The 26887-nt window shown below is 41.9% G+C and overlaps 1 protein-coding gene across 1 annotated transcript; it reads left to right on the top strand.

The window, feature by feature from the left end:
* Nucleotides 1-13819: 13819 nt before the first annotated feature.
* Nucleotides 13820-26455, top strand: LOC311113240 (shootin-1-like). The gene is made up of 17 exons (XM_084156446.1): nucleotides 13820-13963; nucleotides 15937-15986; nucleotides 16184-16244; nucleotides 18030-18124; nucleotides 18370-18529; nucleotides 18771-18868; nucleotides 19021-19102; nucleotides 19224-19318; nucleotides 21537-21683; nucleotides 22872-23025; nucleotides 23377-23539; nucleotides 24004-24062; nucleotides 24431-24528; nucleotides 24656-24685; nucleotides 24793-24846; nucleotides 25050-25230; nucleotides 25528-26455. Exons 1-17 carry the CDS (start codon nucleotides 13930-13932, stop codon nucleotides 25677-25679), a joined length of 1713 nt encoding a protein of 570 aa, XP_084012572.1. The 5' UTR covers nucleotides 13820-13929; the 3' UTR covers nucleotides 25680-26455.
* Nucleotides 26456-26887: the final 432 nt, after the last annotated feature.

Genomic DNA, 26887 nt, shown 5'->3' with positions numbered 1-26887 from the left:
TATTTCAATTCAGTAAATTCAGGAAGTAACCTACCACGCCAAACAGTAACCATAGGATTGACCAAGACAGGCAGCACTAACACATCTGGGACCAGGTTTGCCTTTATTCATCCAGTCTCCCTACTTCCCAGGCTGTTCTCTCTGTCCACTGTTGTGCCAGGGATGTCTGGTTGGCGGTCGCTAACTGTGTCACTTTGTGCCTGCCCAGACGCCTGCTACCCACTCTGAGACAGTGATCATCCATTACAGGTCTGAGACAGTGATCAGCTATTACGGGTCTGTGCCACTGTGTGCCAGTCGGCTCCAGCAGACAGACAGTTCCCTCTGTGACCTCATCATCATGAGACAGTGGTGATGATGATGATGATGATGTTGTACCACGTTGTGTGATGTCACCAAGTCTTGGCCAGTGAGTCTCTCACTGACTGGCATTGCTTGTCTGTCTGCGGATTCTGATGGAGTTTTCTAGACTACAGATGACCTCTTTGTGCTGATATTAGTTGTTGTTTTTAGATAGTCATGTGCACACACACAGCAGCATACTTTTCAATCTCAATTTACACACACACACACACACACACACACACACACACACACACACACACACACACACACACACACACACACACTTCTAATGTTTGTCAGCTTTTCACTTACCTGAAATGTTTTGTTCAAATAAATCTAATTTAATTGCAAATTTTAACAGTCTGGTAGAGACAAAATATAAAAGCCAACATTAAAATAATAAATAGGTCAATATCATTTCAGTTCCAAATCATTCAGAGTAATTGAACTCGACGTGGAATGTACATTTATATTAAATTATTATGTTAAAATTCGATCTCATAAAGAAATGGGAATGGAATTGAGTGAAAATAATGGAATTGAACACAACACCAAATATAATCTGAAGCGTGATGCACCTTACTTGTTTTAGGGGACACTGGTTGTCTAATTCGATATCTTTTAATTAATGAATTCGTCATAACTAATATATTTAATTAAATGTGTAAAACAAACAATATATTATATAGCCTATAGCCTATTTATTTGTAGGCTTATGGCCCCTCAGTTTCAATGGGCACAATACCTTTGACTGTATGGCTAAAGTGTCTTGGCTGGCTGTTGGTAGGGCTCTACTGGAGAACTGCAGGACATGCAACAGGTGCCAGAACATAGAGTTAGAGCACCACCTACAGGCCTCCAAGCAGTAGGACCGTAGTCTCTCTGTACTCTAGCAGCGGACAGGCAACAAATGCAGCAGACATGTTGCCAGTTCTAGAACAGTTCTAGGATTCCATTTACATTTACATTTACGTCATTTAGCAGACGCTCTTATCCAGAGCGACTTACAAATTGGTGCATTCACCTTATAGCCAGTGGGATAACCACTTTACAATATATATATATATATATATATATTATTTAAAAAAAAAATTTGGGGGGGGGGGGGGGGGTAAGTGGGGGTAGAAGGATTACTTTATCCTATCCCAGGTATTCATTAAAGAGGTGGGGTTTCAAGTGTCCCCGGAAGGTGGTGAGTGACTCCGTTGTCCAACACTTTCACCCAGTTCTCCTCTGAATCATTCAGATGTCCATTGGCAAACTTCAGATGGCCCTGTATATGTGCTTTCTTGAGCAGGGGGACCTTGCGGGCGCTGCAGGATTTCAATCCTTCACTCCCTTTAAGAGTGTGCTCCTAATCTCAGCTCGTTACCTGTATAAAAGACACCTGGGAGCCAGAAATCTTTCGGATTGAGAGGGGGTCAAATATTTATTTCCCTCATTAAAATGCAAATCAACCTACAACATCCCTGACATGCGTCCCTCTGTATCTTTTGTTGTTGTTATTCCATACTGGACAGATGTTTTTTCCTTATTTGTTTGTATGTGCATGTGCATGCATTACAATGGCTCGATATTATATCATGACAATATCAAATCCTGACAAACAGCATAGTAATCCTGAGTGGCGCAGTGGTCTAAGGTGCTGCATCTTAGTGCTTGAGGGGTCACTACATACCCCCTGGTTTGATTCCTGGCTGTATCACAATCGGCCGTGATTGGGAGTCCCATAGGGCGATGCACAATTGGCCCAGCGTCGTCCGGGTTTGGCCGGTGTAGGCCGTCATTGTAAATAAGAAATTGTTCTTAACTGGCTTGCCTACTTAAAAAAATCCACGTTGTATCGGAATGAGCCAAATGGTTGGAGGTACCTTGGGTCAGTAACTGAAAGGTTGCTGGACAAATCCTTGAAACAACTAGGTGAGAAATCTTTCGAGCAAGGCACTTAACCCTAATTTGTCTTCTAAATTGCTCTGGAAAAGAGCATCTACAAAATTGTAAAAATGGAAGCGATATGTTTGGTTCCAAAATATTACATTTAATTATGTTTGTACACAAAAAAAACAATGCAGAAACAGAAAGAGTCTGTTTAAAAAGCCTTGTGGCATCATTCAGGTTTGTTTTTGAATTAAAGTGAATTCAACGTGAAATAAACAAACAATTTCACCTTGTCATTAGATTTAGATTAAAAGTTGGATGAAATTAAGAGGGAAGGCCTTTACAGTCCTGTGTAGTTCAGTTGGTAGAGCATGGCGTTTGCAACGCTCAGAGTTGTGGGTTCGTTTCCCACGGGAGACCAGTATGAAAAAAAATGTATGCATTCACTAACTGTAAGTCGCTCTAGATAAGAGCGTCTGCTAAATGTAAATTACTTTTTGCAAATCCAATCAGTTTTCCATGTCATCACATATATTTTTGGGTTGAATGAGGTAGAAACAACGTTGATTCAAACAGTTTTTGCACAGTGGGATGAGGCATTTATATTCTTCAAAAAAATCCACGTTGTATCGGAATGAACCAAATGGTTGGAGGTAGCTTAATGGTTAAGCACCTTGGGTCAGTAACTGAAAGGTTGCTGGACAAATCCTTGAAACAACTAGGTGAGAAATCTTTTGAGCAAGGCATTTAACCCTAATTTGTCTTCTAAGTAGCTCTGGAAAAGAGCATCTGCTAAATTGTAAAAATGGAAGCGATATGTTTGGTTCCAAAATATTACATTTAATTATGTTTGTACACAAAAAAAACGATGCAGAAACAGAAAGAGTCTGTTTAAAAAGTATTGTGGCATCATTCAGGGTTGTTTTTGTTTTCACAGCACAGCTGAGTCACCGAGGGTTCAATGGTATCTACAAGGCTGCTCTGTCACATTTCATTAATTCTCTCTCTCTCTCTCTCTCTCTCTCTCTCTCTCTCTCTCTCTCTCTCTCTCTCTCTCTCTCTCTCTCTCTCTCTCTCTCTCTCTCTCTCTCTCTCTCTCTCTCTCTCTCTCTCTCTCTTCTTCCCTTCGTCTACTGTATTCCCCACTACCATCATTTTAAAAGTTGGTTCACAGCATCATCCTCTATTCACTTGTGCTAAAATAGTTTATCTTGTCCTTGTGTCATCCTCTTCTCTTCTCTGCCATGCCTCCTTTCTCTTCGCAAACTTCCCCTCGTATCAAACCTCTCTCTCTTTAGGTCTGACCGAGCCATGCCCTCCTCCCATCCTCCTTCCCCCTCCCCCCCTCCTCATCCAAGCTGCTTTCTCCCCTCCCTTCCCTCTTACTCCATTCGGTTGTCTTGTGCCCTGTCTGCCCTGCGGGGTTGTGACCCCGTTGACCTTTGGGTGCCCTCTGCAGTGTATCCTCTCAGCCAGCTGCAGCTGTGGTCCTGCCAAGAGAAGGGCTAATCCTATCACACAGTCATGCTGCTGACAGAGGCAGGGCAGGTGAAGTACTGTGTGTTTGTGTGTGTGTTTATGTGTTTGTTTGTGTGTATGTTTATGTGTGTGTTTGTGTGTATTTATGTGTGTTTGTGTGTGTGTTTGTGTGTGTTTATGTGTGTTTATGTGTGTGTTTGTGTGTGTGTTTGTGTCTGTTTATGCTAACAGACTGAATATTAACTGACTGACAGAGTGTTTGTGAGTGCTATGTAATATACATTGATCACGACTGTAAGTCGCTTTGGATAAAAGCGTCTGCTAAATGGCATATTATTATTATTATTATCTACTCTCCCCAACCAAACCTGTATCTAGCTGGGGTATTAGTCCTAGTACCATGCCTACAGTACGATACGCCAGCCAGCTGCAGTTGGCAACAGCAGAACCTCGCCTTTTGCTGTAGTCTTTCCACAGCCTGCTGTCTCCAAACAGAGCCATAAACAACAACTTGTAAACACCCAGACCCAGATGCCAGATGCCGGGTTGAGTGTGTGTGCCCTCAATCGACGCAAGGCATCAGATCATCATCTCCTAAACCCAGTGAGCTCTGTATTATCTCAGTTAAAATCCACACTGACTATCAACACACAGATGCTGCTGCTGCTCTGTGCCTGTACTGTCCTGTCTCCATCCCCCCCCCCCCCCTCTCTCTCTCTCTCTCTCTCTCTTGCGCTCTCTCTCTCTCTCTCTCTCTCTCTCTTTCAACCTCTCTCTCTCTCTCTCACCCTCTCTCTCGCTCTGGGGCATAAGCTTAATTAAATCTCTGGTTTTAAATCGAGATGTGTAACAACAACATGCTGGCATTAGGGGTAAATCTACGGGCCGGTCCAGGACGGAAGGAGATGGGATAGGAGGATCCCAGATTCATGGAGAGATCTGAGGATGTGTTGTGTTGTTGTGAAGAGTAGCCTGAAGACGTTAAGATCAAATCAAATCAAATTTTATTTGCCACATGCCGAATACAACAGGTGTAGACCTTACAGTGAAGTGCTTACTTACAAGCCCTTTACCAACAATTCAGTTTGAAGAAAAAAGAGTTAAGTATAAAATAGCTAAGTAAAAAAATAAAAATAATTAAAGAGCAGCAGTAAAATAAAATAACAGTATGGAGGCTATATACAGGGGGGTACTGGTACTGAGTAAATCTGCGGGGGCACAGCTTAGTTGAGGTAATTGAGGTAATACGGTGGGGGAAAAAAGTATTTAGTCAGCCACCAATTGTGCAAGTTCTCCCACTTAAAAAGATGAGAGAGGCCTGTAATTTTCATCATAGATACACGTCAACTATGACAGATAAAATGAGAAAAGAAAAATCCAGAAAATCACATTGTAGGATTTTTTATGAATTTATTTGCAAATTATGGTGGAAAATAAGTATTTGGTCAATAACAAAAAAGTTTCTCAATACTTTGTTATATACCCTTTGTTGGCAATGACACAGGTCAAACGTTTTCTGTAAGTCTTCACAAGGTTTACACACACTGTTGCTGGAATTTTGGCCCATTCCTCCATGCAGATCTCCTCTAGAGCAATGATGTTTTGGGGCTGTCGCTGGGCAACACAGACTTTCAACTCCCTCCAAAGATTTTCTATGGGGTTGAGATCTGGAGACTGGCTAGGCCACTCCAGGACCTTGAAATGCTTCTTACGAAGCCACTCCTTCATTGCCCGGGCGGTGTGTTTGGGATCATTGTCATGCTGAAAGACCCAGCCACGTTTCTTCTTCAATGCCCTTGCTGATGGAAGGAGGTTTTCACTCAAAATCTCACGATACATGGCCCCATTCATTCTTTCCTTTACACGGATCAGTCGTCCTGGTCCCTTTGCAGAAAAACAGCCCCAAAGCATGATGTTTCCACCCCCATGCTTCACAGTAGGTATGGTGTTCTTTGGATGCAACTCAGCATTCTTTGTCCTCCAAACACGACGAGTTGAGTTTTTACCAAAAAGTTATATTTTGGTTTCATCTGACCATATGACATTCTCCCAATCCTCTTCTGGATCATCCAAATGCACTCTAGCAAACTTCAGACGGGCCTGGACATGTACTGGCTTAAGCAGGGAGACATGTCTTGCACTGCAGGATTTGATTCCCTGGCGGCGTAGTGTGTTACTGATGGTAGGCTTTGTTACTTTGGTCCCAGCTCTCTGCAGGTCATTCACTAGGTCCCCCCGTGTGGTTCTGGGATTTTTGCTCACCGTTCTTGTGATCATTTTGACCCCACGGGGTGAGATCTTGCGTGGAGCCCCAGATCGAGGGAGATTATCAGTGGTCTTGTATGTCTTCCATTTCCTAATAATTGCTCCCACAGTTGATTTATTCAAACCAAGCTATTGCAGATTCAGTCTTCCCAGCCTGGTGCAGGTCTACAATTTTGTTTCTGGTGTCCTTTGGCAGCTCTTTGGTCTTGGCCATAGTGGAGTTTGGAGTGTGACTGTTTGAGGTTGTGGACAGGTTGGGAAACCCTGTGCTAAATGACTAAAATGTAAAAAATAACATTAAGGAAATAAATGTCTAAATATGCATTAAATGGCTGAACTATCCCTTAAAGAACTAGATAGCTGGCCCAGACAAGATGCACTGGTAATGATAAACAACTCAACTTCTCATCCCTGATGCTGAGTCCCTATGGTTTATCCAGTGAGTCAGGTCAAAATCCAAAAGGAGGCCTATAATAAAAGTAGGTTGTATTTTCAGTGTCCTACATCTACATCTCCTCCCTGAGCCACAGGCATCAATTACTTATTATAACAGCAGATTAAAGTGTCAATCAGCAGTAGAAACAATAACAAAGTGTATTGTTTGTCTTCCCCAACCCCTCTTTCGGTAAAAGGACGATTGATGAGAAATGTAACCACTCTGACCATCCATGATATCAACGTGATATTTTTAACCAATGTTTTGGGGTTGTTTACAGTTACATTGTTTACAAACCTTGGAGTAAAACAAGTTTATATTTGGATGGGTATTACAGTTGAACTTAAAGTTCATCCCACTGGGCACAAACATCAGTTCAATGTCTAGTTTTGGTGTCAATGAAAGTGAATTCAACGTGAAATAAACAAACAATTTCACCTTGTCATTAGATTTAGATTAAAAGTTGGATGAAATTAAGAGGGAAGGCCTTTACAGTCCCGTGTAGTTCAGTTGGTAGAGCATGGCGTTTGCAACGCTCAGAGTTGTGGGTTCGTTTCCCACGGGAGACCAGTATGAAAAAAATGTATGCACTCACTAACTGTAAGTCGCTCTGGATAAGAGCGTCTGCTAAATGTAAATGACTTTTTGCAAATCCAATCAGTTTTCCATGTCATCACATAGATTTTTGGGTTGAATGAGGTAGAAACAACGTTGATTCAAACAGTTTTTGCACAGTGGGATGAGGCATTTATATTCTTCAAGAAAGTGGGTACATATTATAAATGTATTCAGTACAAAAATGAACGTATCAACCGCTGATTGCCCCTTTTAAAGCGTTAGCTTTGTGCTTATTATTTTACTTTGCACGTTTTTGTTTTATCCCAGTACAAACACATCTGATTCCAATAGAAGTAGGTCGGCTGTGAAATCACTAGGCCCCGACTGCTAATAATTCCCTATACATTTATACACTCATAAAACAGTAAAACAGGCTTTGTACAAAAGTGCCGATATTCTTACTCTCAAAGTGATTTACGAAGCGGTTCACGTGATCGTATGAATACATCACAAACCATTTTAAAGCAATATTTCCGTCATCGGTGGTATGTCAGGATGGCCGAGCGGTCTAAGGCGCTGCGTTCAGGTCGCAGTCTCCTCTGGAGGCGTGGGTTCGAATCCCACTTCTGACAATATATTTTATGGAAATTCTGAGAAATTACATTAAATGAACGGTGCATTGACAGTACACTACTGCATTACACAATTTTTGCTCTTATTTTAACTATTCGTTTTATTGAATAATATTAATTCGTGTTATATAAGCATTATGATCATGAGAAATCAATCAAGTTCAGAATTGTAATTAATTCATATTTTGTACTGTGCAATAACGCAATAATTTGTGGTAGGCCTGTATCTTCACCAGGCTATCTGAATAAAAGTACGATTGTTCTTATTCTTAATTCGTTTATTTGAACTTATTGTATTTTCCTGTATAAATTCTTAATATTTAAATAAATACATATTTATAAATAAATACATATTCAGACAACTTACAGAAAAACATCTAAAAAATACCAACAATATTTCTCTCTATCTTGCAGCGATCGCAAAAATATAAGACTAGTTGATAAAATAATTGTAAAACTAAACAATTTCATGGAACTTCTAGAAAATGGCTATGGACAACCTCGAACAATTTCTCTAATGGCACTTTTATCCACCACAAATTTGTAGAACCATGAATCATTTAGAAATAATGAAGAACATAAGCTATGTATTATTATTATTTTTTTAGGCCAGCCATTGTATTCTTTGATTACACATACATATGGATAATAATGTGTGGAATGTCTTTACAAAGATGACAAAACATACAAAGAGGAGAGAAAAAGATCGTAGATGGGTACCTAGAAGGGCAACTTCACCCTACACCAGTGGGGCTCCACTGTGTTTTTACTGTGATAATGTCCCCTACTAATGACATCAGACAGCTAGGATATTATGTGACAATTTCATCTTTACCACCATGCTGTAATTATTGTAACAAAGGTCAGGGTGCCAGACTAATCTAGAAGACTGGGGGGGCATGTATCCACAGCGACAGACATCTAGAAGCCTGGGGGGCACATATCCATAGCGACAGACAGATCTAGAAGCCTGGGGGGGCCACGTATCCACAGCGACAGACCGATCTAAAAGCCTGGGGGGCACGTATCCATAGTGACAGACAGATCTAGAAGCCTGAGGGGCCACATATCCACAGTGACGGATAGACCTAGAAGACTGGGGGGCCATGTATCCACGGCGACAGACAGATCTAAGGGGCCCACTGTGTCCTCAGCTGCCCAGGGAGGGGAAGTCTATGATTAGTCATAATGACATTGTGACACATAAAATTAACACATTTCTGATAGGAATCTAAAAACCTTTATATAATTAGAAATAGATATACATACTACAATAATATATACTATATATATATACAGTACCAGTCAAAAGTTTGAACACACCTACTCATTCCAGGTTTTTTTTTAATTCTTACTATTTTCTACATTGTAGAATAATAGTGAAGACATCAAAACTATGAAATAACAAAAAAAGTGTTAAACAAATCAAAATATATTTTAGACTTTAGATTCTTCAAAGTAGCCACCCTTTGCCTTGATGACAGCTTTGCACACTCTTGGCATTCTCTCAACCAGCTTCATGAGGTAGTCACCTGGAATGCATTTAAATTAACAGGTGTGCCTTCTTAAAAGTTAATTTGTGGAATTTCTTTCCTTCTTAATCCATTTCAGCCAATCCGTTGTGTTGTGACAAGGTAGAGGGGGGTAAACAGAAGATAAACCTATTTGGTAAAAGACCAAGTCCATATTATGGCAAGAATAGCTCAAATAAGCAAAGAGAAACGACAGTCCATCACTACTTTAAAAGATGAAGGTCAGTCATTACGGAACATTTCAAGAACTTTTAAAGTTTCTTCAAGTGCAGTCGCAAAAACCATCAAGCGCTATGATGAAACTGGTTCTCATGAGGACCACCACAGGAATGGAAGACCCAGAGTTAACTCTGCTGCAGAGGATACGTTCATTAGAGTTACCAGCCTCAGAAATTGCAGCCCAAATAAATGCTTCACAGAGTTCAAGTCACAGACACATCTCAACATCAACTGTTCAGAGGGGACTGTGTGAATCAGGCCTTCGTGGTTTATTTGCTGCAAAGAAACCACTACTAAAGGACACATGGAGGAGGAGGTGTGGAGGTGTGGAGGTGCTTTGCTGGTGACACTGTCTGTGATTCATTTAGAATTCAAGGCACACTTAACCAGCATGGCTACCACAGCATTCTGCAGCGATACCCCATCCCATCTGGTTTGGGCTTAGTGGGACTATCATTTGTTTTTCAACAGGACAATGACCGAACACACCTTCAGGCTGTGTAAGGGCTATTTTACCAAGAAGGAGAGTGATGGAGTGCTGCATCAGATGACCTGGCCTCCACAATCCCCCGACCTTAACCCAATTGAGATGGTTTGGGATGAGTCGGACGGCAGAGTGAAGGAAAAGCAGCCAACAAGTGCTAAGCATATGTGGGAACTCCTTCAAGACTGTTGGAAAAGCATTCCAGGTGAAGCTGGTTGAGAGAATGCCAAGAAGGTGCAAAGCTGTCATCAAGGCAAAGGGTGGCTATTTGAAGAATCTCAAATATAACATATATTTGGATTTGTTTAACACTTTTTGGGTTACTACATGATTCCATATGTGTTATTTCATAGTTTTGATGTCTTCACTATTATTCTACAATGTAGAAAATAGTAAAAATAAAGAAAAACCCTGGAATGAGTAGGTGTTTCCAAACCTTTGACTTTCGCAAGCCACTGTGTGTCATGACATAGCACAAGAGGGGGGTGGGCCTTTCCTCTTTTGTTCTCCGTCGCTCCTCTATTATTCCTCAAGCAAGGGGGGAGGCCGATGACATCACAGATTTCCATCAGACCAACTCCTTGAATGCCTCTTTAAAGTTAGCAGTTGGGTAAAAAATATATATATATTTTGCTTTTAAAAAATTGGTTTGCCCTTTAGTGTGTGTGTACTTTACTGTATTTATACTTGGGATATCACTTTTCAACTGTAAAAGCTAAGAAATTGCTGGAGGATAGTAGTCACCATGGGTCAGTCTGTCAATGCTGGAAGAGTATGAAGGAGTAGGTTATTGTTGTTTTGGGGTTGATTGTTGCAGATTCAAGATGTGGCTATTTCTCTTCATGATTCTGGTATTTATTAAATGTTGTTGTATTATTAATCTAAACATCAGGGCTGGAACTGAGGTCTCTGCCCTTAACAGAAATAGGCCTGGTCCTGTGAAGTAGTATACCGCTAGAAACAACAATATCCACTGTAGGGATTATTAATAAATCAAATCAAATCAAAGTTTAATTACATAGGAAGGAATAGTCTGAATAATTGGTGTGTGTGTGTGTGTGTGTATGAGTGCGTGCGTGTGTGAATAATAGAGGGTTCCTCATCCCAATGTACAGTATGTCATGTTATCTCGAGAATTAGCTTTTAGTTTTTAATGGCAGATCTCTGTTGAGGCTGCAAACAGAGGTCATGGCCTGAGTTAGGGGCTGCGTCCCAAATGGCACCCTATTCCCTATTAAAGTGCACCGCTTTTGATCAAAACCCATTGGACCCTGGCCAAAAGTAGTGCACTACAGAGGGAATAAGGTGCCATTTGGTGCACATTTAAGATGTTCCTCTACTGTAGTATGAAGATACAAGGTATGTTTTCTCTTGCCAGACACACTTCGATTTTTCTGTAAGTTTAGAAAGACAGTGTCCCACTTAGAGATGTCAACTGAAGTGCACAATTTCTTACTGAGGCCGGGGATACTTCAGCAAAGTAAAACTACAGTACACTGCTGAGTGGAGGAACATGATGGCTTTGTCCCAAATGGCACCCTATTCCCTATGTAGTGCAAGATACTTTAATAGGGAATTGGGGGCCATTTGGGATGCAAGATATATTTTAAGGACAGGCAGAGATGCTTTGGGGATAAGTATTGTGGACAATGTTAGGATAGAATAAAATAAAATAAAATGTTATTTGTCACATGCGCCGAATACAACTGGTGTAGAGTTTACCGTGAAATGCTTGTTTATGAGCCCTTCCCTAAAATGCAGAGTTTAAAATAAAAACAAAATAGTAACACAAGAGGAATAAAATAAAATACACAAGAATGGAGCTATATACAGGGAGTACCAGTATCAGATCAATATGCAGAGGTATTTGAGGTAGATATGTACATGAAGGCAGGGTAAAGTGACTAGGCATCAGGATAGATCAAAATAATTGTAAAATAAAGAACTGAGTAGCAGCAGCAAATGAAGAGCGTAAAAGTGTGTGTGTGTGAATGTGTGTGTGTGTGTAATGTACAGTGGGGGAAAAAAGTATTTAGTCAGCCACCAATTGTGCAAGTTCTCCCACTTAAAAAGATGAGAGAGGCCTGTAATTTTCATCATAGGTACACGTCAACTATGACAGACAAATTGAGAAAAGAAAATCCAGAAAATCACATTGTAGGATTTTTTATGAATTTATTTGCAAATTATGGTGGAAAATAAGTATTTGGTCAATAACAAAAAAGTTTCTCAATACTTTGTTATATACCCTTTGTTGGCAATGACACAGGTCAAACGTTTTCTGTAAGTCTTCACAAGGTTTTCACACACTGTTGCTGTAATTTTGGCCCATTCCTCCATGCAGATCTCCTCTAGAGCAATGATGTTTTGGGGCTGTCGCTGGGCAACACAGACTTTCAACTCCCTCCAAAGATTTTCTATGGGGTTGAGATCTGGAGACTGGCTAGGCCACTCCAGGACCTTGAAATGCTTCTTACGAAGCCACTCCTTCATTGCCCGGGCGGTGTGTTTGGGATCATTGTCATGCTGAAAGACCCAACCATGTTTCATCTTCAATGCCCTTGCTGATGGAAGGAGGTTTTCACTCAAAATCTCACGATACATGGCCCCATTCATTCTTTCCTTTACACGGATCAGTCGTCCTGGTCCCTTTGCAGAAAAACAGCCCCAAAGCATGATGTTTCCACCCCCATGCTTCACAGTAGGTATGGTGTTCTTTGGATGCAACTCAGCATTCTTTGTCCTCCAAACACGACGAGTTGAGTTTTTACCAAAAAGTTATATTTTGGTTTCATCTGACCATATGATATTCTCCCAATCCTCTTCTGGATCATCCAAATGCACTCTAGCAAACTTCAGACGGGCCTGGACATGTACTGGCTTAAGCAGGGGGACACGTCTTGCACTGCAGGATTTGAGTCCCTGGCGGCGTAGTGTGTTACTGATGGTAGGCTTTGTTACTTTGGTCCCAGCTCTCTGCAGGTCATTCACTAGGTCCCCCCGTGTGGTTCTGGGATTTTTGCTCACCGTTCTTGTGATCATTTTGACCCCACGGGGTGAGATCTTGCGTGGAGCCCCAGATCGAGGGAGATTATCAGTGGTCTTGTATGTCTTCCATTTCCTAATAATTGCTCCCACAGTTGATTTCTTCAAACCAAGCTGCTTACCTATTGCAGATTCAGTCTTCCCAGCCTGGTGCAGGTCTACAATTTTGTTTCTGGTGTCCTTTGACAGCTCTCTTTGGTCTTGGCCATAGTGGAGTTTGGAGTGTGACTGTTTGAGGTTGTGGACAGGTGTCTTTTATACTGATAACAAGTTCAAACAGGTGCCATTAATACAGGTAACGAGTGGAGGACAGAGGAGCCTCTTAAAGAAGAAGTTACAGGTCTGTGAGAGCCATGAATCTTGCTTGTTTGTAGGTGACCAAATACTTATTTTCCACCATAATTTGCAAATAAATTCATTAAAAAAAAAATCTCAATTTGTCTGTCATAGTTGACGTGTACCTATGATGAAAATTACAGGCCTCTCTCATCTTTTTAAGTGGGAGAACTTGCACAATTGGTGGCTGACTAAATACTTTTTTCCCCCACTGTATGTGTGTTTTGTGTTTTGTCAGTATGCATGTGTGTGTTGTGTGTGTATGTAGTGTATATGAATGTGTGTGGGTTTTGTGTGGGAGTGTCAATGTAGTGTGTGTGAGTGAGTGTGTATATGGTTTGTATATATAGTCTATTGTGTACGTAGGGTCAGTGCAAGATAGAGTCAGTGCACATAGTTTGGGTACCATTAATTAACTATTTAGCAGAATCCATGGAGTTGTCCCAGTCTTACTAAAATACACACAATTATAGTTTATTCACTTCTGGTATAAGTATGTGTGAACAACTACCCATGTTGTAACACGAAAGTCACGACTTTCAATTCCCTTTCCAACACACTGGGGCGTGTGTGTCGGTGCGTTGGTCAAAGGAGGGGAAAGATCATGAGTTAGAACAGAACACAGAGACTGTAGAAGGGAGACTCTGGTCTCTCTTTGTCTAGTAGTCAGAGAACCAGAGTCTAGAACCAGAACCAGAACCAGAGCCTAGCTGGGTCGCGATGTGGACCCAAGGGGAAGACAGCAACGCTGCAGGTGAGCCTAACTTTCAATGACTCAATATGTAAATATATATATCATATTTAAGGGTTTTGTGTATTTTGTATTGAGATAGTACAGTGAAGAGGAGACAGGAAAGGTAGGAGAGATTGCGAGTCAGAAGGGCAGTGGGTCGGATTTGAACCCATGTCGACTATGGTAGCCTAGGCTGTATATGGACCAAACAGGCCACAATGTCTCAATATTGTTGAGAAAGCCTCAAGGACTCAGATTCTTTGCCTCAGTTTTTGCCTTTCCTGCTTAGGCAGTTTTAGTAGGCCGACTTTGTCTGTACTTGGTGGTAAAATCATTTGGTAGTATGTTGTTAGTGATGCAACCACAAGTTTATATGAATCCTGAATAAATATATGAATTTTTACTGTATGTGTGTGCACATGTGTCTGTGTGTGTGCATATGTGTCTGTGTGTGTGTGCGTGCTGAGTTTGAGTATTTATGGTCTCCTACTCTTCTATATGTCCCACTCAGCTGGCCCTGGAGATTGATGAGAGAGAGGCCATACTGAATAATGAATAGTTTTGATTCTGGTCATGTCAATTAGATTCTGATCACGTTGAAATAACCACACCTGTTTCTCTGCCAAAAAATGCAACAACATCCCTCAATTGTGATATTATCTACTATGATATGAAAAACTGGAGGTGATTTTCCACATCCCTCTATAAAGCAGTGTTTGAGTAGAGAATGTAAAGAATGAATCCCTTGTTCATAATTCTGTGCGGTTGAGGGAATGGCACGGCTCAGATCCATATTGAAAGTGAGACTTTCTTAATCACTTCCTGTATTCTCACTGTGATCCGCCTTCAGAGGGTGGAGCTTCCTCTTTTAAGGTCACTTATAGGTTACCACTGTATGAGTCATAATACCATAAAACCTAGCAGTCAAACAGAGAAATGTTTCCAATCGTTTCCACCATTCATTTTTCCCATAGGGGATTTTAGAAACACTTAAAATAAGGGCTGTGTTTCATGTAGGCTTACCCTGGCGTGACATTTTGATAACTGTGTAAATCTCTCTAGGACAAGGTGATTTTTATCAATATATTTGCCTGTATTTACTCCCCAAAAATGAAACGCTAATTAGCTGCTAATGTGGCTATCATAAAGAACTACAAATGCCATGATAATCTGGACGAGACTGCCGAATCGGGGAAAAGGTAATAATCTCTGGATTAACTATCTAATATTAGCTTAATGTAGTAATTAATGCATTTACAAAATGTCTTTAAATGGACAATTCTGTGAACTGTCTTCTGCAAGTTTTAAATGTACACAATACCTGTTAGCAAAGGTGTCAGCTAGAGATGACGTGCAGGAGCTTGCAGGGATTTGTAGTCTTGCATGAAGTCTACTTTGATGCTAATTAGTATTTTTGAATTTGAGAGTAAATAGAGCTGAAAATATTGATAAAAGTCTCCTCGTCCAAGAGAGATTTACATGGTTATTAAAACGTCATGCCAGGGTAAGCCTACACGAAACACAGCCCTTATTGTAAGTGTTTCTAAAATCCCCCATGGGAAAAATGAATGGTGGAAAAATGATTGGAACATTTCCATGTTTGACCGCTAGGTTTTATGGGTATCATGACACCTCCACTGGGGGCTCTATAGGACTAGGACAACCTGACTCATTAGGATTTGGTGGCATGTTCACGTCATGTCGGAAACTCAGAAACTCAGAAACTTTTGACTTGCTTACTCATTGTAGAAAGATGATACCCGAGTTTCCCAATTGGGAAGTATCACAAACAACCAATAGGAAGCTCTACGCAAATCATTTATGTTCATTTAAACTCAGAGGTCCCGAGTTTCCGACATGATGTGAACACGGTATTAATGTCTTTCTTCCTAATTTATTAACCACTTATTTGTGATTACTATCAGGAAGAAGCGCCATAAGTTGCAATAACTGTACATTTTGATAAATGAAAGTATTTTGTTATATTTTCACAGCCTCTGGTGGAGAAAGCAGCTGCTCCTCTGAAGATGAAGGAGACATTCAGGTATATTTAGTAACATCTGTGATACTCTATGGTTTCTCTGTTGGATAGAGACAAATCGTCACATGTTAAATCCATGGACATAGCTTAAGACTTGTATATTTAGTTTTTATATACCGGTAGCCTAAACAGATGATGAGAGAATATGTCAGAGACTAGTCTGTGTGTATATGTGTATATTTGTTTGGTCTGTCCTGTAGTGTGAGATTCTGGAGAAGCAGAGGGATGATGCCAATCAGAAGCTATCTGAGATGGAGGAAGGTGAGATGCACCAATTAACATCCATACAGTGCATTCGGAAAGTATTCAGACCCCTTCCCTTTTTCCACATTTGTTACGTTACAGCCTTATTCTAAAATGGATTAAATTCATGTTTTTCCTCATCAATCTACACACAATACCCCATAATGACAAAGCGAAAACAGGTTTTTATAAATGTTTGCAAATTTATACAAAATTGAAAATGGAAATACCTTATTCACATAAGTATTCAGACCCTTTGCTATGAGACTTGAAATTGAGCTCAGGTGCGTCTGGTTCCATTGATCATCCTTGAGATGTTTCTACAACTTGATTGGAGTCCACCTGTGGTAAATTAAATTAATTGGACATGATTTGGAAGGGCACACACCTGTCTATATAAGTTCCCACAGTTGACAGTGCATGTCAGAGCAAAAACCAAGCCATGAGGTCGAAGGAATTGTCCGTAGAGCTCCGAGACAGGATTGTGTCGAGGCACAGATCTGGGGAAGGGTACCAAAAAATGTCTGCAGCATTGAAGGTCCCCAAGAACACAGTGGCCGCCATCATTCTTAAATGGAAGAAGTTTGGAACCACCAAGACTTCCTAGAGCTGGCTGCCAGGCCAAACTGAGCAATCAGGGGAGAAGGGCCTTGGTCAGGGAGGTGACCAAGATCCCAATGGTCACTCTGACAGAGCTCCAGAGTTCCTCTGTGGAGATGGGAGATCCTTCCAGAAAGACAACCATCTCTGCAGTACTCCACTAATCAGGCCTTTATGGTAGAGAGGCCAAATGGAAGGCACTCCTCAGTAAAAGGCACATGACAGCCCGCTTGGAGTTTGCCGAATGGCACCTAAAGGACTTTCAGACAATGAGAAACAAGATTCTCTGGTCTGATGAAACTATGATTGAACTCTTTGGCCTGAATGCCAAGCGTCACGTCTGGAGGAAACCTGGCATCATCCCTACGGTGAAGCTTGGTGGTGGCAGTATCATGCTAGTCAGGATCGAGGGAAAGATGAACGGAGCAAAGTACAAAGAGATCCTTAATGAAAACCTGCTCCAGAGCACTCAGGACCTCAGACTAGGGCGAATATTCACCTTCCAACAGGACAACGAATCTAAGCACACAGCCAAGACAACGCAGAAGTGGCTTCGGGACAAGTCTCTGAATGTCCTTGAGTGGCCCAGCCAGAGCCCGGACTTGAACCTGATCGAACATCTCTGGAGAGATCTAAAAATAGCTGTGCAGCAACACTCCCCATCCAACCTGACAGAGCTTGAGAGGATCTGCAGAGAAGAATGGGAGAAACTCCCCAAATACAGGTATGCCAAGCTTGTAGCGTCATACCCAAGAAGACTCAAGGCTGTAATTGCTGCCAAAGGTGCTTCAACAAAGTACTGAGTAAAGGGTCTGAATACTTTTAATAAATGTGCAAACATTTCTAAAAACCTGTTTTTGCTTTGTCATTATGGGGTATTGTGTGTAGATTGATAAAGAAAAAAAACGATTTAATCAATTTTAGAATAAGGCTGTAACGTAGCACAATGTGGAAAAAGTCAAGGGGTCTGAATACTTTCCGAATGCACTCTATATGTGACAAATTAGTGTAGTTTTCATGACATATGTATGTAAGCAGGAGTCTATTTATTCTGTCTCTCTCTCTCTCTGTCTCTGTCTCTCCCCACTCTCGCTCTCTCTGTCCCCGTCTTTCTCTTTCCTCTCTCTATCTCTCTCCCCCTATCTCTTCTCTCTCTCTTCTTATCTCTTTATCTCTCTCTCCCCCTATCTCTTCTCTCCTCAGTATCCTCTCAGCTGTTGAAGGAGATGGAAGTTTTGGAGATGCAGTTCCAGATCGAACGCTCATGCAGGGAGAGTGCAGAGGCCCTTGCTGTCAAGGTGGGGTGCATTATGGGTACTGTAGTTCAACTCCAGAGTGTCTCAGTGATGTCATCGACTAAACAAGTCAGTGTTCCACTTGGGTGTGCAGGTTTTTGTGCCAGCCAAGTAGTAACACACACAAGTCAGCTAATCAAGGACTCAGTGATTAATTGTATAATTACTAGCCTGGAACAAAAGCCTGCATACCCTCTGGAACACTGAAACAATGCTCTCAACAGATCTCTTTCTCCTTGAACACAAAGGTGACCAAAGACAACAAGGTTCTGAAGAGGAGGAGCCAGGCTCTGCTGCCATTCATCCCAGAGCTTCCTGAAAACATGGAGGCTGACCTTGGGGTCGATCCCGACCCTGATGGGGACAGCGGTGAGGATGCCGTGCTGCTAGGACAGGCCCAGATAAGAGGTATAGAGACTTACACAATAACCATACTGAACATATACTGTATAATTTATGATAATGAGTGACAGATAAATGTTATAGAATTGAGATTTGAGAGGATTGTTTTTGTACTTTTACTCGACCGATCGGGAAAATGTTATTAAAATACCTGCTCATCATCTTCCTGTCTCTCCCCTGTCTCTCTCTCTCCCTCCCTCTCGTTCATCTCTTCTTTTGTTCCATCCTTCCCCCCCATCCTGGCCAGAGCTGCAGGCCTCAGTGGACCAGCTGCTGGGGGAGAAGCTGCGGCTGTTTGAGCAGGTGGAGGCCCTGAGGGCAGAGCAGAGCCAGCTCAAAGAACAGGTAGCTAGCACCGACGGACACACTCTAGACCTGTGTGTGTGTATGTGTGGGTGGGGGGTGGGTGGGGTGTCAGGATGTGTGTGTCTGTGTGTGTGTGTGCGTGCTGAGTTTGAGTATTTATGGTCTCCTACTCTTCTATATGTCCCACTCAGCTGGCTCTGGAGATTGATGAGAAAGAGGCCATACTTAAGAAACTGTCCAAACAGAACAAGACCATGAATAAGATGAAGAGAGGTGAGACTCCACTCAGACACATATCAGTGTTACTCATGATATACACTCTATTCACCTCATTCCAAAGTCATGTTCAATGTTTTACTTGTGTGTGTTTGTATGTGTGTGTGTGTGTCCATAGTGTCCCAGCTTGTGACAGAGGATTTCACAGAGATCACTCAGAAACTGGAGCTGGAGCAGGGCCTCAGACAGCACGCAGAGGTCTTCGCCCACCAGGTACACCTCACTCTGTGTGTGTGTGTGTGTGTGTGTGTGTGTGTGCGCACATGCATGCGTTCGTAGGTGTGTACATATGTGTGTGTTTATGTTTCTGAAAGTGTGTGTGTGTGTGTGGCTCAAAGTAGAGGAGAGATTGACTTCATCACTACATGTCTTTGTGAGAGGTATTGACTTGTTGTAAGCACTGAGCTGTCTGTTCAAATGACTAGCACACAGCTCATACATACCCCACAAGACTTCTTCACAGTCCCCAAGTCCAGAACAGAGGCTAGGAGACGCACAGTACTATATAGAGCCATGACTACATGGAACTCTCTTCCATATCAAGTAACTCAGTCAAGCAGTAATATCAGAATAAAAAAACAGATCAAACTACACCTCATGGAACAACGGGGATTGTGAAGAGACACACACACACACACACACGCTAGCACACGCATTCTACACAGACGTACATTGTAATATTGTTGTATGGTGGTATTATACATTTTGTATTGTATATAGATATGTAGTGGTGTAATAATGTTATATGAAGTACATTTTGTGTGTGTGGGTGTGTGTGTGTGTGTGTGTGTGTAATGTAAGTGCCTTAATGTGTTTGGACCCCAGGAAGAGTAGCTGCTGCCTTGGCAACAGCTAATGGGGACCCTAATAAATACAAATACAAATACACAACTCCTAGGTGGCAGGGAAGGGTGTGTATTCACCCCTCTCTCGAATGACAGTGATATAGGTTGTGCCACAAGAAGACAAGGAGCTGCAGTGGCTTCGACCAGGGCCCTGGGGCAGTTCTAGTGAATGGAATATTGGACGGGGGGGGGGGGGGTACTTCTTCACTTCTTCACTTCCTCATTCAGACAGGGGCCATATTGTGGGACAGGAGAGGGTTGGGGGGAGAGGGGGGATCCCCATTCATTCTGCATTCAGACCAAGAGGACAAATTGGGCAGTGAAATACAAAGAGGTGTGAGAAGGGAGGGACAGGCAGGCTGATGATCACTTTGTAAAGGAGAAACGCAGACACTCACACTCAGTTGCCGACTTCCCAGCTGGTCATGTTGGCGGTAGAAACAAGCGTCTCAGCTGACAACAAAAGTAGCCTCCCCTCTCAGAGCCCCCTCTGCTTCATAATGAGCACCCATCACGGCGGCAGTCTGAGAATGGGGACTACAGCTTTAAACACATCCTCGTCTTTAGCTTGACACTTTACATTGAACACGGTCAATTGTCGCCTTTGTGCCCACCGTTCGCTACTTACCAGACGGGCACATAATGGGACGCCTCGCAGGGGTCCTTACCTGTGAAAAGGACCCCTACTGTTCTGACACAACCACACAACTCAGCCTCCTTTACTCTCAATGCTCTGTAAAGGCTCCTCTGTTTGATGCTGGTCCTGTGTCTGTGTGTGTGTGTGCGTGTACATGTTGTATGGACACCAACAGCGCTTTGTGTGTCAAACAATAGCGTTCCCTAATTAATGCCCTGGCTGTGTGAAAATGGCCTTGTGTTATGGGGACTTTAGAGTGCTTACACCAGGCTAATTTGTACTAAATGTAATGATGATGATGTGTAGCCTAACACACAGATGGCTGCTTTCACTACTCCCTCGCTGTGTTTGAATTTATGGAATCCAGAAGTGAAAGTGACTTTCAATTCCTAAACTCACTCTATTTCTGATAGTGGCCCTTTTGTTAAAGCTAGTTTCACTATCATGTGACCATTCACAGCTACAGTATATATTACAGGTTTATAGAGATGCTCATGCATGAGCCTCCAAACATTCAATGCATTTACTATAGTCACTGAAGTTATCTATCAAATTGGTTTGCTCCATTATCAGCAATGGATGAATCGTTTTTTAAAGGGGAGCTTACCATAACTGTTGTATAATATAAATTATAAACTGGTTGGTTTGAGCCTTGAATGCTGATTGGCTAAAAAACGTGGTATATCAGACTGTATACAATTATCTAATTACGTTGTACCTAAATTATTGATTGATTGAGTGGTTAATTGATTGGTTGATGGATTTATTGATTGATTGAGGGATTAATTGGTGGATTGATTGATTGATTGATTGATTGATTGATTGATGTACTGATTGACTGACTGATTGATTGATTGGTGGATTGATTGATTGATGTACTGATTGATGTACTGATTGACTGACTGATTGATTGATTGAACGATGGATTGATTGATTGACTGACTGGCAGGTGTTGGTGAAGCAGAAGGAGACCCAGCGACAGAGCATGATGCTGCAGCAGAGTTCAGAGACCAGTCTCCAGCTCCAACAGGCTCTGGAACAGGTGGCCCACATCAACAGTACCCTACAGGACATACAGCTCTACTACCGAAACCAGGTAGGGTGGGGGAAGTATGTGTGTGTGTGTAAGTGAGAGTGAGAAACAGAGAGGGAGAGAGAGCGCGAATAGTCGTCTCTTCTAAATAGACGGGTTAGTTGACAACATCCCGAAAACAATGAGCACGCGTCGATGGGGCAGAAGTCTTTGTGTTGTTACGAAGTCTGTGTGTCGTTATGAAGTCTGTGTGTCGTTATCAAGTCTGTGTGTCGTTATGAAGTCGGTGTGTTGTTATGATTCTGGACGGTCAGATAATTAGCAACAATGACAAGAAGCTGCCATGTGGGGAATTGTTTCAGCTCGTTGTATCTTGTTATTGATACCATTTTTTGTTTTGAGCTGTTTTGGCTCTTTGTCACATTATGCTAATATGGCAAATATTCGCTAGCTAGCTAACCAACAACTGTACGATGTATTTAAGAGACAACAAGTGTTCATTGTGTAAATGTATTTATGTTTTCAATTAAGATGTGTAGAGAGAATATGCAGTGTACATTAAGAACACCTTCCTAATATTGAGTTGCACTTTTGCCCTCAGAACAGCCTCAATTCGTCGGGGCATGGACTCAACAAGGTGTTGAAAGCGTTCCACAGGGATACTGGCCCATGTTGACTCCAATGCTTCCCACAGTTGTGTCAAGTTGGCTGGATGTCCTTTGGGTGGTGGACCATTCTTGATACACACGGGAAACTGTTGAGCGTGAAAAACCCAGCAGTGTTGCAGTTCTTGAGACAAACTGGTGCGCCTGGCACCTACTACCATACCCCGTTCAAAGGCACTTCAATCTTTTGTCTTGCCCATTCACCCTCTGAATGGCACACATACACAATCCATGTCTCAATTGTCTCAAGGCTTCAAAATCCTTCTTTAACTGGTCTCCTTTAACAAGTGACATCAATAAGGGATCATAGCTTTTACCTGGATTCACCTGGTCAGACTATGTCATGGAAAGAACAGGTGTCCTTAATGTTTTGTACACTCAGTGTAGTTTACATGTTGTCAACAATCCTTTGATTCTAAGCCAACCCCACTTGTTTTGCTCCACGGCTGCACATGCATCGGTTTTGTTGCTAAACAACCCACCCGTCTAGAAGTTAGATTTAAATGTGTAAGTCTAATTTTGAGCGTATAGTATGTCTATCCTTCTGTCTGTATCTATCCATATCTCTGTTTAATGACTATCACAGCTGAAGCAAACCCAGTGTGCTCTGGAGGAGAGCAGTGTTCTGTCTGAGCTGCAGCTTGTCAAAGGCCAGCTGGAGAGCAGTGAGAAGGAGAGGAGGACCATGGAGACCCAGCTGAGGGAGGCGCAGATCACTGCCACCCACCTCCAGGGAGAAGGTAGCTACCACATCTGCGATTTAATGGCTGCGTTTACACAGACAGCTCAATTCTGATCTGATGTGATTGGTCAAAAGACCAATTGGCGGAAAAATTATCAGAATTGGACTGCCTGTGTAAACGCAGCCTTACATATGTATTTTGTGCTAAAATCGTAGGTCTATATAATACGTGCTCATAGTGATCATAGGACCCTGATGTAAAATCATTATAAATAATCAATTACTATTTTATTTTTTTATCTGGAGTTGAATTTTTCTTTGCGCCATTTTCAGTCCTCAAACAAATGCTGTTTTCAAATAATAAATATGACACACTGCTGTGGTTGGTGGTACTTTGTCTTCCTTTTAGTGAAACAACTCCAGGATAGGCTGAAAGACACAGAGAAAGACCGGGTTTCCAAAGCTGACCAACCAGTGGAGGACAACTCAACCACTGCACCTCCTATTCCTCCTCCTCCTCCTCCTCCTCCTCTTCCTCCCCTGCCCCCACCTCCCTCCAGCACTGCTGTTGAGTAGGTTCTAGACTATATTGTTCTCTATTCAATATACTATATAAATACATGATTACATAATCACTATATTAACAGGTAGAGGTATCCAGAATCACTATAGTAGCAGGTTGAAGTATCCATAATCACTATATTAACAGGTAGAGGTATCCAGAATCACTATAGTAGCAGGTTGAAGTATCCAGAATCACTATATTAACAGGTAGACGTATCCATAATCACTATAGTAGCAGGTTGGAAGTATCCATAATCACTATATTAACAGGTAGACGTATCCAGAATCACTATATTAACAGGTAGAGGTATCCTATTCCAAACAATTTAAACTTATTGGCAACTTTACATTGAAAATGTGAGCTTTTTTACCTTTGTTACATAAAAGTTGGTAGTACCCAGAGGTAAGGCAGAATCTGGTAAATGTTAGTGAATAAACTCCTTCAGTTCTACTTCCTGTTATTCCTGTCTAGTCCACTTGTCGTCCTGCGCAACAAGAGGAAGGAGTCAGTCAACAACACTGATAAGAATAGTGAGTGTTTTTACCGTGGTATCACTACGCATGGCTTACTGATTTATTGTATTTATTTAACCTTTATTTATCCAGGGAATCCCAATTGAGACCAGGGTCTTTTTTCCAATGGTGCCCTGTGTCACTTCAATCAACAATCCAAACAGCTTAAACAGATAAAATGACATACAGAGCAGAAATGATTACATTACTTACGCATTCTATGACTACTATTACAATATACAGACAGTATGTGCTCAGGATATTCAAGGTTTCAACGTTTAGCAGGTCAACAAACAAAGACCCTGGTTCTGATGTGAACAGTGGTATCATTGAACACACAACAGCTCAGGTAGCCTACTCACTGTGTTGTCTCCTCTCTCCACCAGAGCCAGATCCTTCTGTGGACATGAAGACCCGAGCGGTGGATGAGATGATGGAGAGGATAAAGAAAGGCATTGTCCTGAAACCCACCCTGAGACCACAGGTAAGGCTAGCTAGCGCATGTATCAACCAATCAATCCATTGATTTATCAATCAACCAGTCATGCTATCTACTTGTTAGAGAGACAATTACAGTGGTCCAACATCTCACTGCTTCTCTCCTATATCAGGCTGGATCAGAAGATGACAGTGCCTGGAGAGTGAGCACTTTTTATGCCTTTCCCATTATAATAGTGTTTATAAAGATTATTTATTTATTTAGTATTAAAATGCTACTCGTATTCATTTATTCATTTATCAATCACAGGACCAGAGGAGTGAGAAGAGAAAGTCAGCCGTGCTGGAACTAAAAGTAATGCTGGTAAGATGGGATCAATTTCTAAAATGAAGCATTTGCTGTTTTGCTAGTGAGTCTATACGTCGATGAGATTAATATTGTACTATGGAGGCTTTGAGAAGCCAAACCCTGATTGGTTTACTGTACTTTCTATTCTTCTTTTCATTGACATGATTGGTTTACCCTCCTCCTCACCTATCCTGATTGGTTGACCTATCCTATCCCAGGACACCATGAAACGCCCGGGCCACAGGAGGGCGGGGTCACGGAAGAGGATTAGCCGAAACGTAGGGGAGGCGGAGCTACATCTGGTACTACAGAGGAGGAGGCGGGCCATGGGGGACGGACAGGACACCCCCGGCCCCTCCTCAACCCCCTCCCCAGCCCCTCCCTCCATCAAAATACAAGGTGCAGCATCTCCATCCTTTGATTTGGGGAATAGGGGACAGTCAGTCAGTTTAGCTTTTTGTAAGGGTCGCAGGGGTCCTCTCTGGTTGTTGTTTCGCTCACTTGGACTAAATTGATGGTATTACATTGAAAGATGGACTGGTCTTTAATGGCGCAAACTAGAAGAGGAAGATTGAAAGAGAAGATAACAAATGAGGGGCCAGGAGGACACATCATTAACCCACGTAGTGATATCTTTCACTTACCTACAGTAATATTTTAGCATACTTTTAATGTACCATATGTCATGCCCCCCAGGTCCCCAGCCGGGTGGCCCAGTAGCAGGTGCCCTTCCCTGGGCAGGAGAGCATGGCAGCACCCCCGTGCTCCGGAGGCTCAAGCAGAACAGAGAGAAGAGGAACTCTCGTATCAGAGCATCAGAACTGATCATCTGCCAGGAGGAGATCTGAGACTTGGGGAAAGGGATGATTAGTGTTAGGATACTGTACAACAGTGTTTCTCAAACCTCTCCTGGTGTACCCCCAGCCAGTCAACTGATTTGATGTATTCCAGAACAAGCACAGCTGATGTAAATGCTGTCAAGCCTCTAATCATTAAGCCCCTCATTAGTTAAATCAGCTGGCTAGTTCTGGAATACATCAAATGTGTGGACTGGCTGGGGGTACTGAAGGAGAGGTTTTGGGAACACTGTTGTACCACAATCATACAGATATACTGTATATTATGAACTGGGTGGTTTGAGCTCTGAATGCTGATTGGCTGACAGCCGTGGTATATCAGACTGTATACAACGTGTATGACAACTTTTATTTTTACTGCTCTAATTACGTTGGTAACCAGTTTATAATAGCAATAAGGCACCTCTGGGGTTTGTGGTATATTGCCAATATACCACAGCTAAGGGCTGTATCCAGGCACTTCGCGTTGCGTCTTGCCTAAGAACAGCCCTTAGCTCTGGTATATTGGCAAAATACCATACCCCCTCGGGCCTTATTTCTTAATTATAATGGATATTTTAATGTATAGATTTCTATGGTTAGTGCTGAGCGATTAGGGCTTTTTGAGGTCAGTTCGGTTTCGAAAAAAATTATCACGTTTTCAATTTCAGTTGAGCATAAAACATTTTATTTTACAGTAAATGCATTATGTTGGTTGAATGCTGTAACAACACATAATACAACAATTGATGGTAGTGACTGCCCATTACTATCACTTATAAGACTCTAACCTCATTATTCACATTATTTTACTTAAATCAAATATTTGTTGTGTTTATTACATACTAGTTTTCAGTATGATGAGTGGCTTTGGTTAAGGATTTTCCTTTACGGGTTCAAAGGATCGAAGGATGAACACAGTGGACTACATATACTGAGTGTACAAAACATTAGGAACACCTTCCGATAATGGGGTAACGGTTCCAGATTAACATATGGCATTAATTGGCATTGCTTCTGACTCATTCCAATTAATTTTGTAGCCTGACAAATTAAAATATGATTCAATTCAATTAAGTAATGGTGGTACAGACTGAAGAGAATCAGAGACCAGCAGTAGAATACCGTCTGCATGCTGTACATAAGCAGCTTGTGTTATTTTCCTCCTCCATTTACACTACTAATTTCTGGATCTGTTATCACTGTCGCAAGAGGCTCTA

This window comes from Coregonus lavaretus (genome assembly GCF_964263955.1).
Source record: "Coregonus lavaretus genome assembly, chromosome: 39".
In the NCBI taxonomy this organism is placed as follows: domain Eukaryota; kingdom Metazoa; phylum Chordata; class Actinopteri; order Salmoniformes; family Salmonidae; genus Coregonus; species Coregonus lavaretus.
The sequence above is the reverse complement of the archived record's forward strand: the minus strand, read 5'-3'. Positions and strand labels throughout refer to the sequence as shown.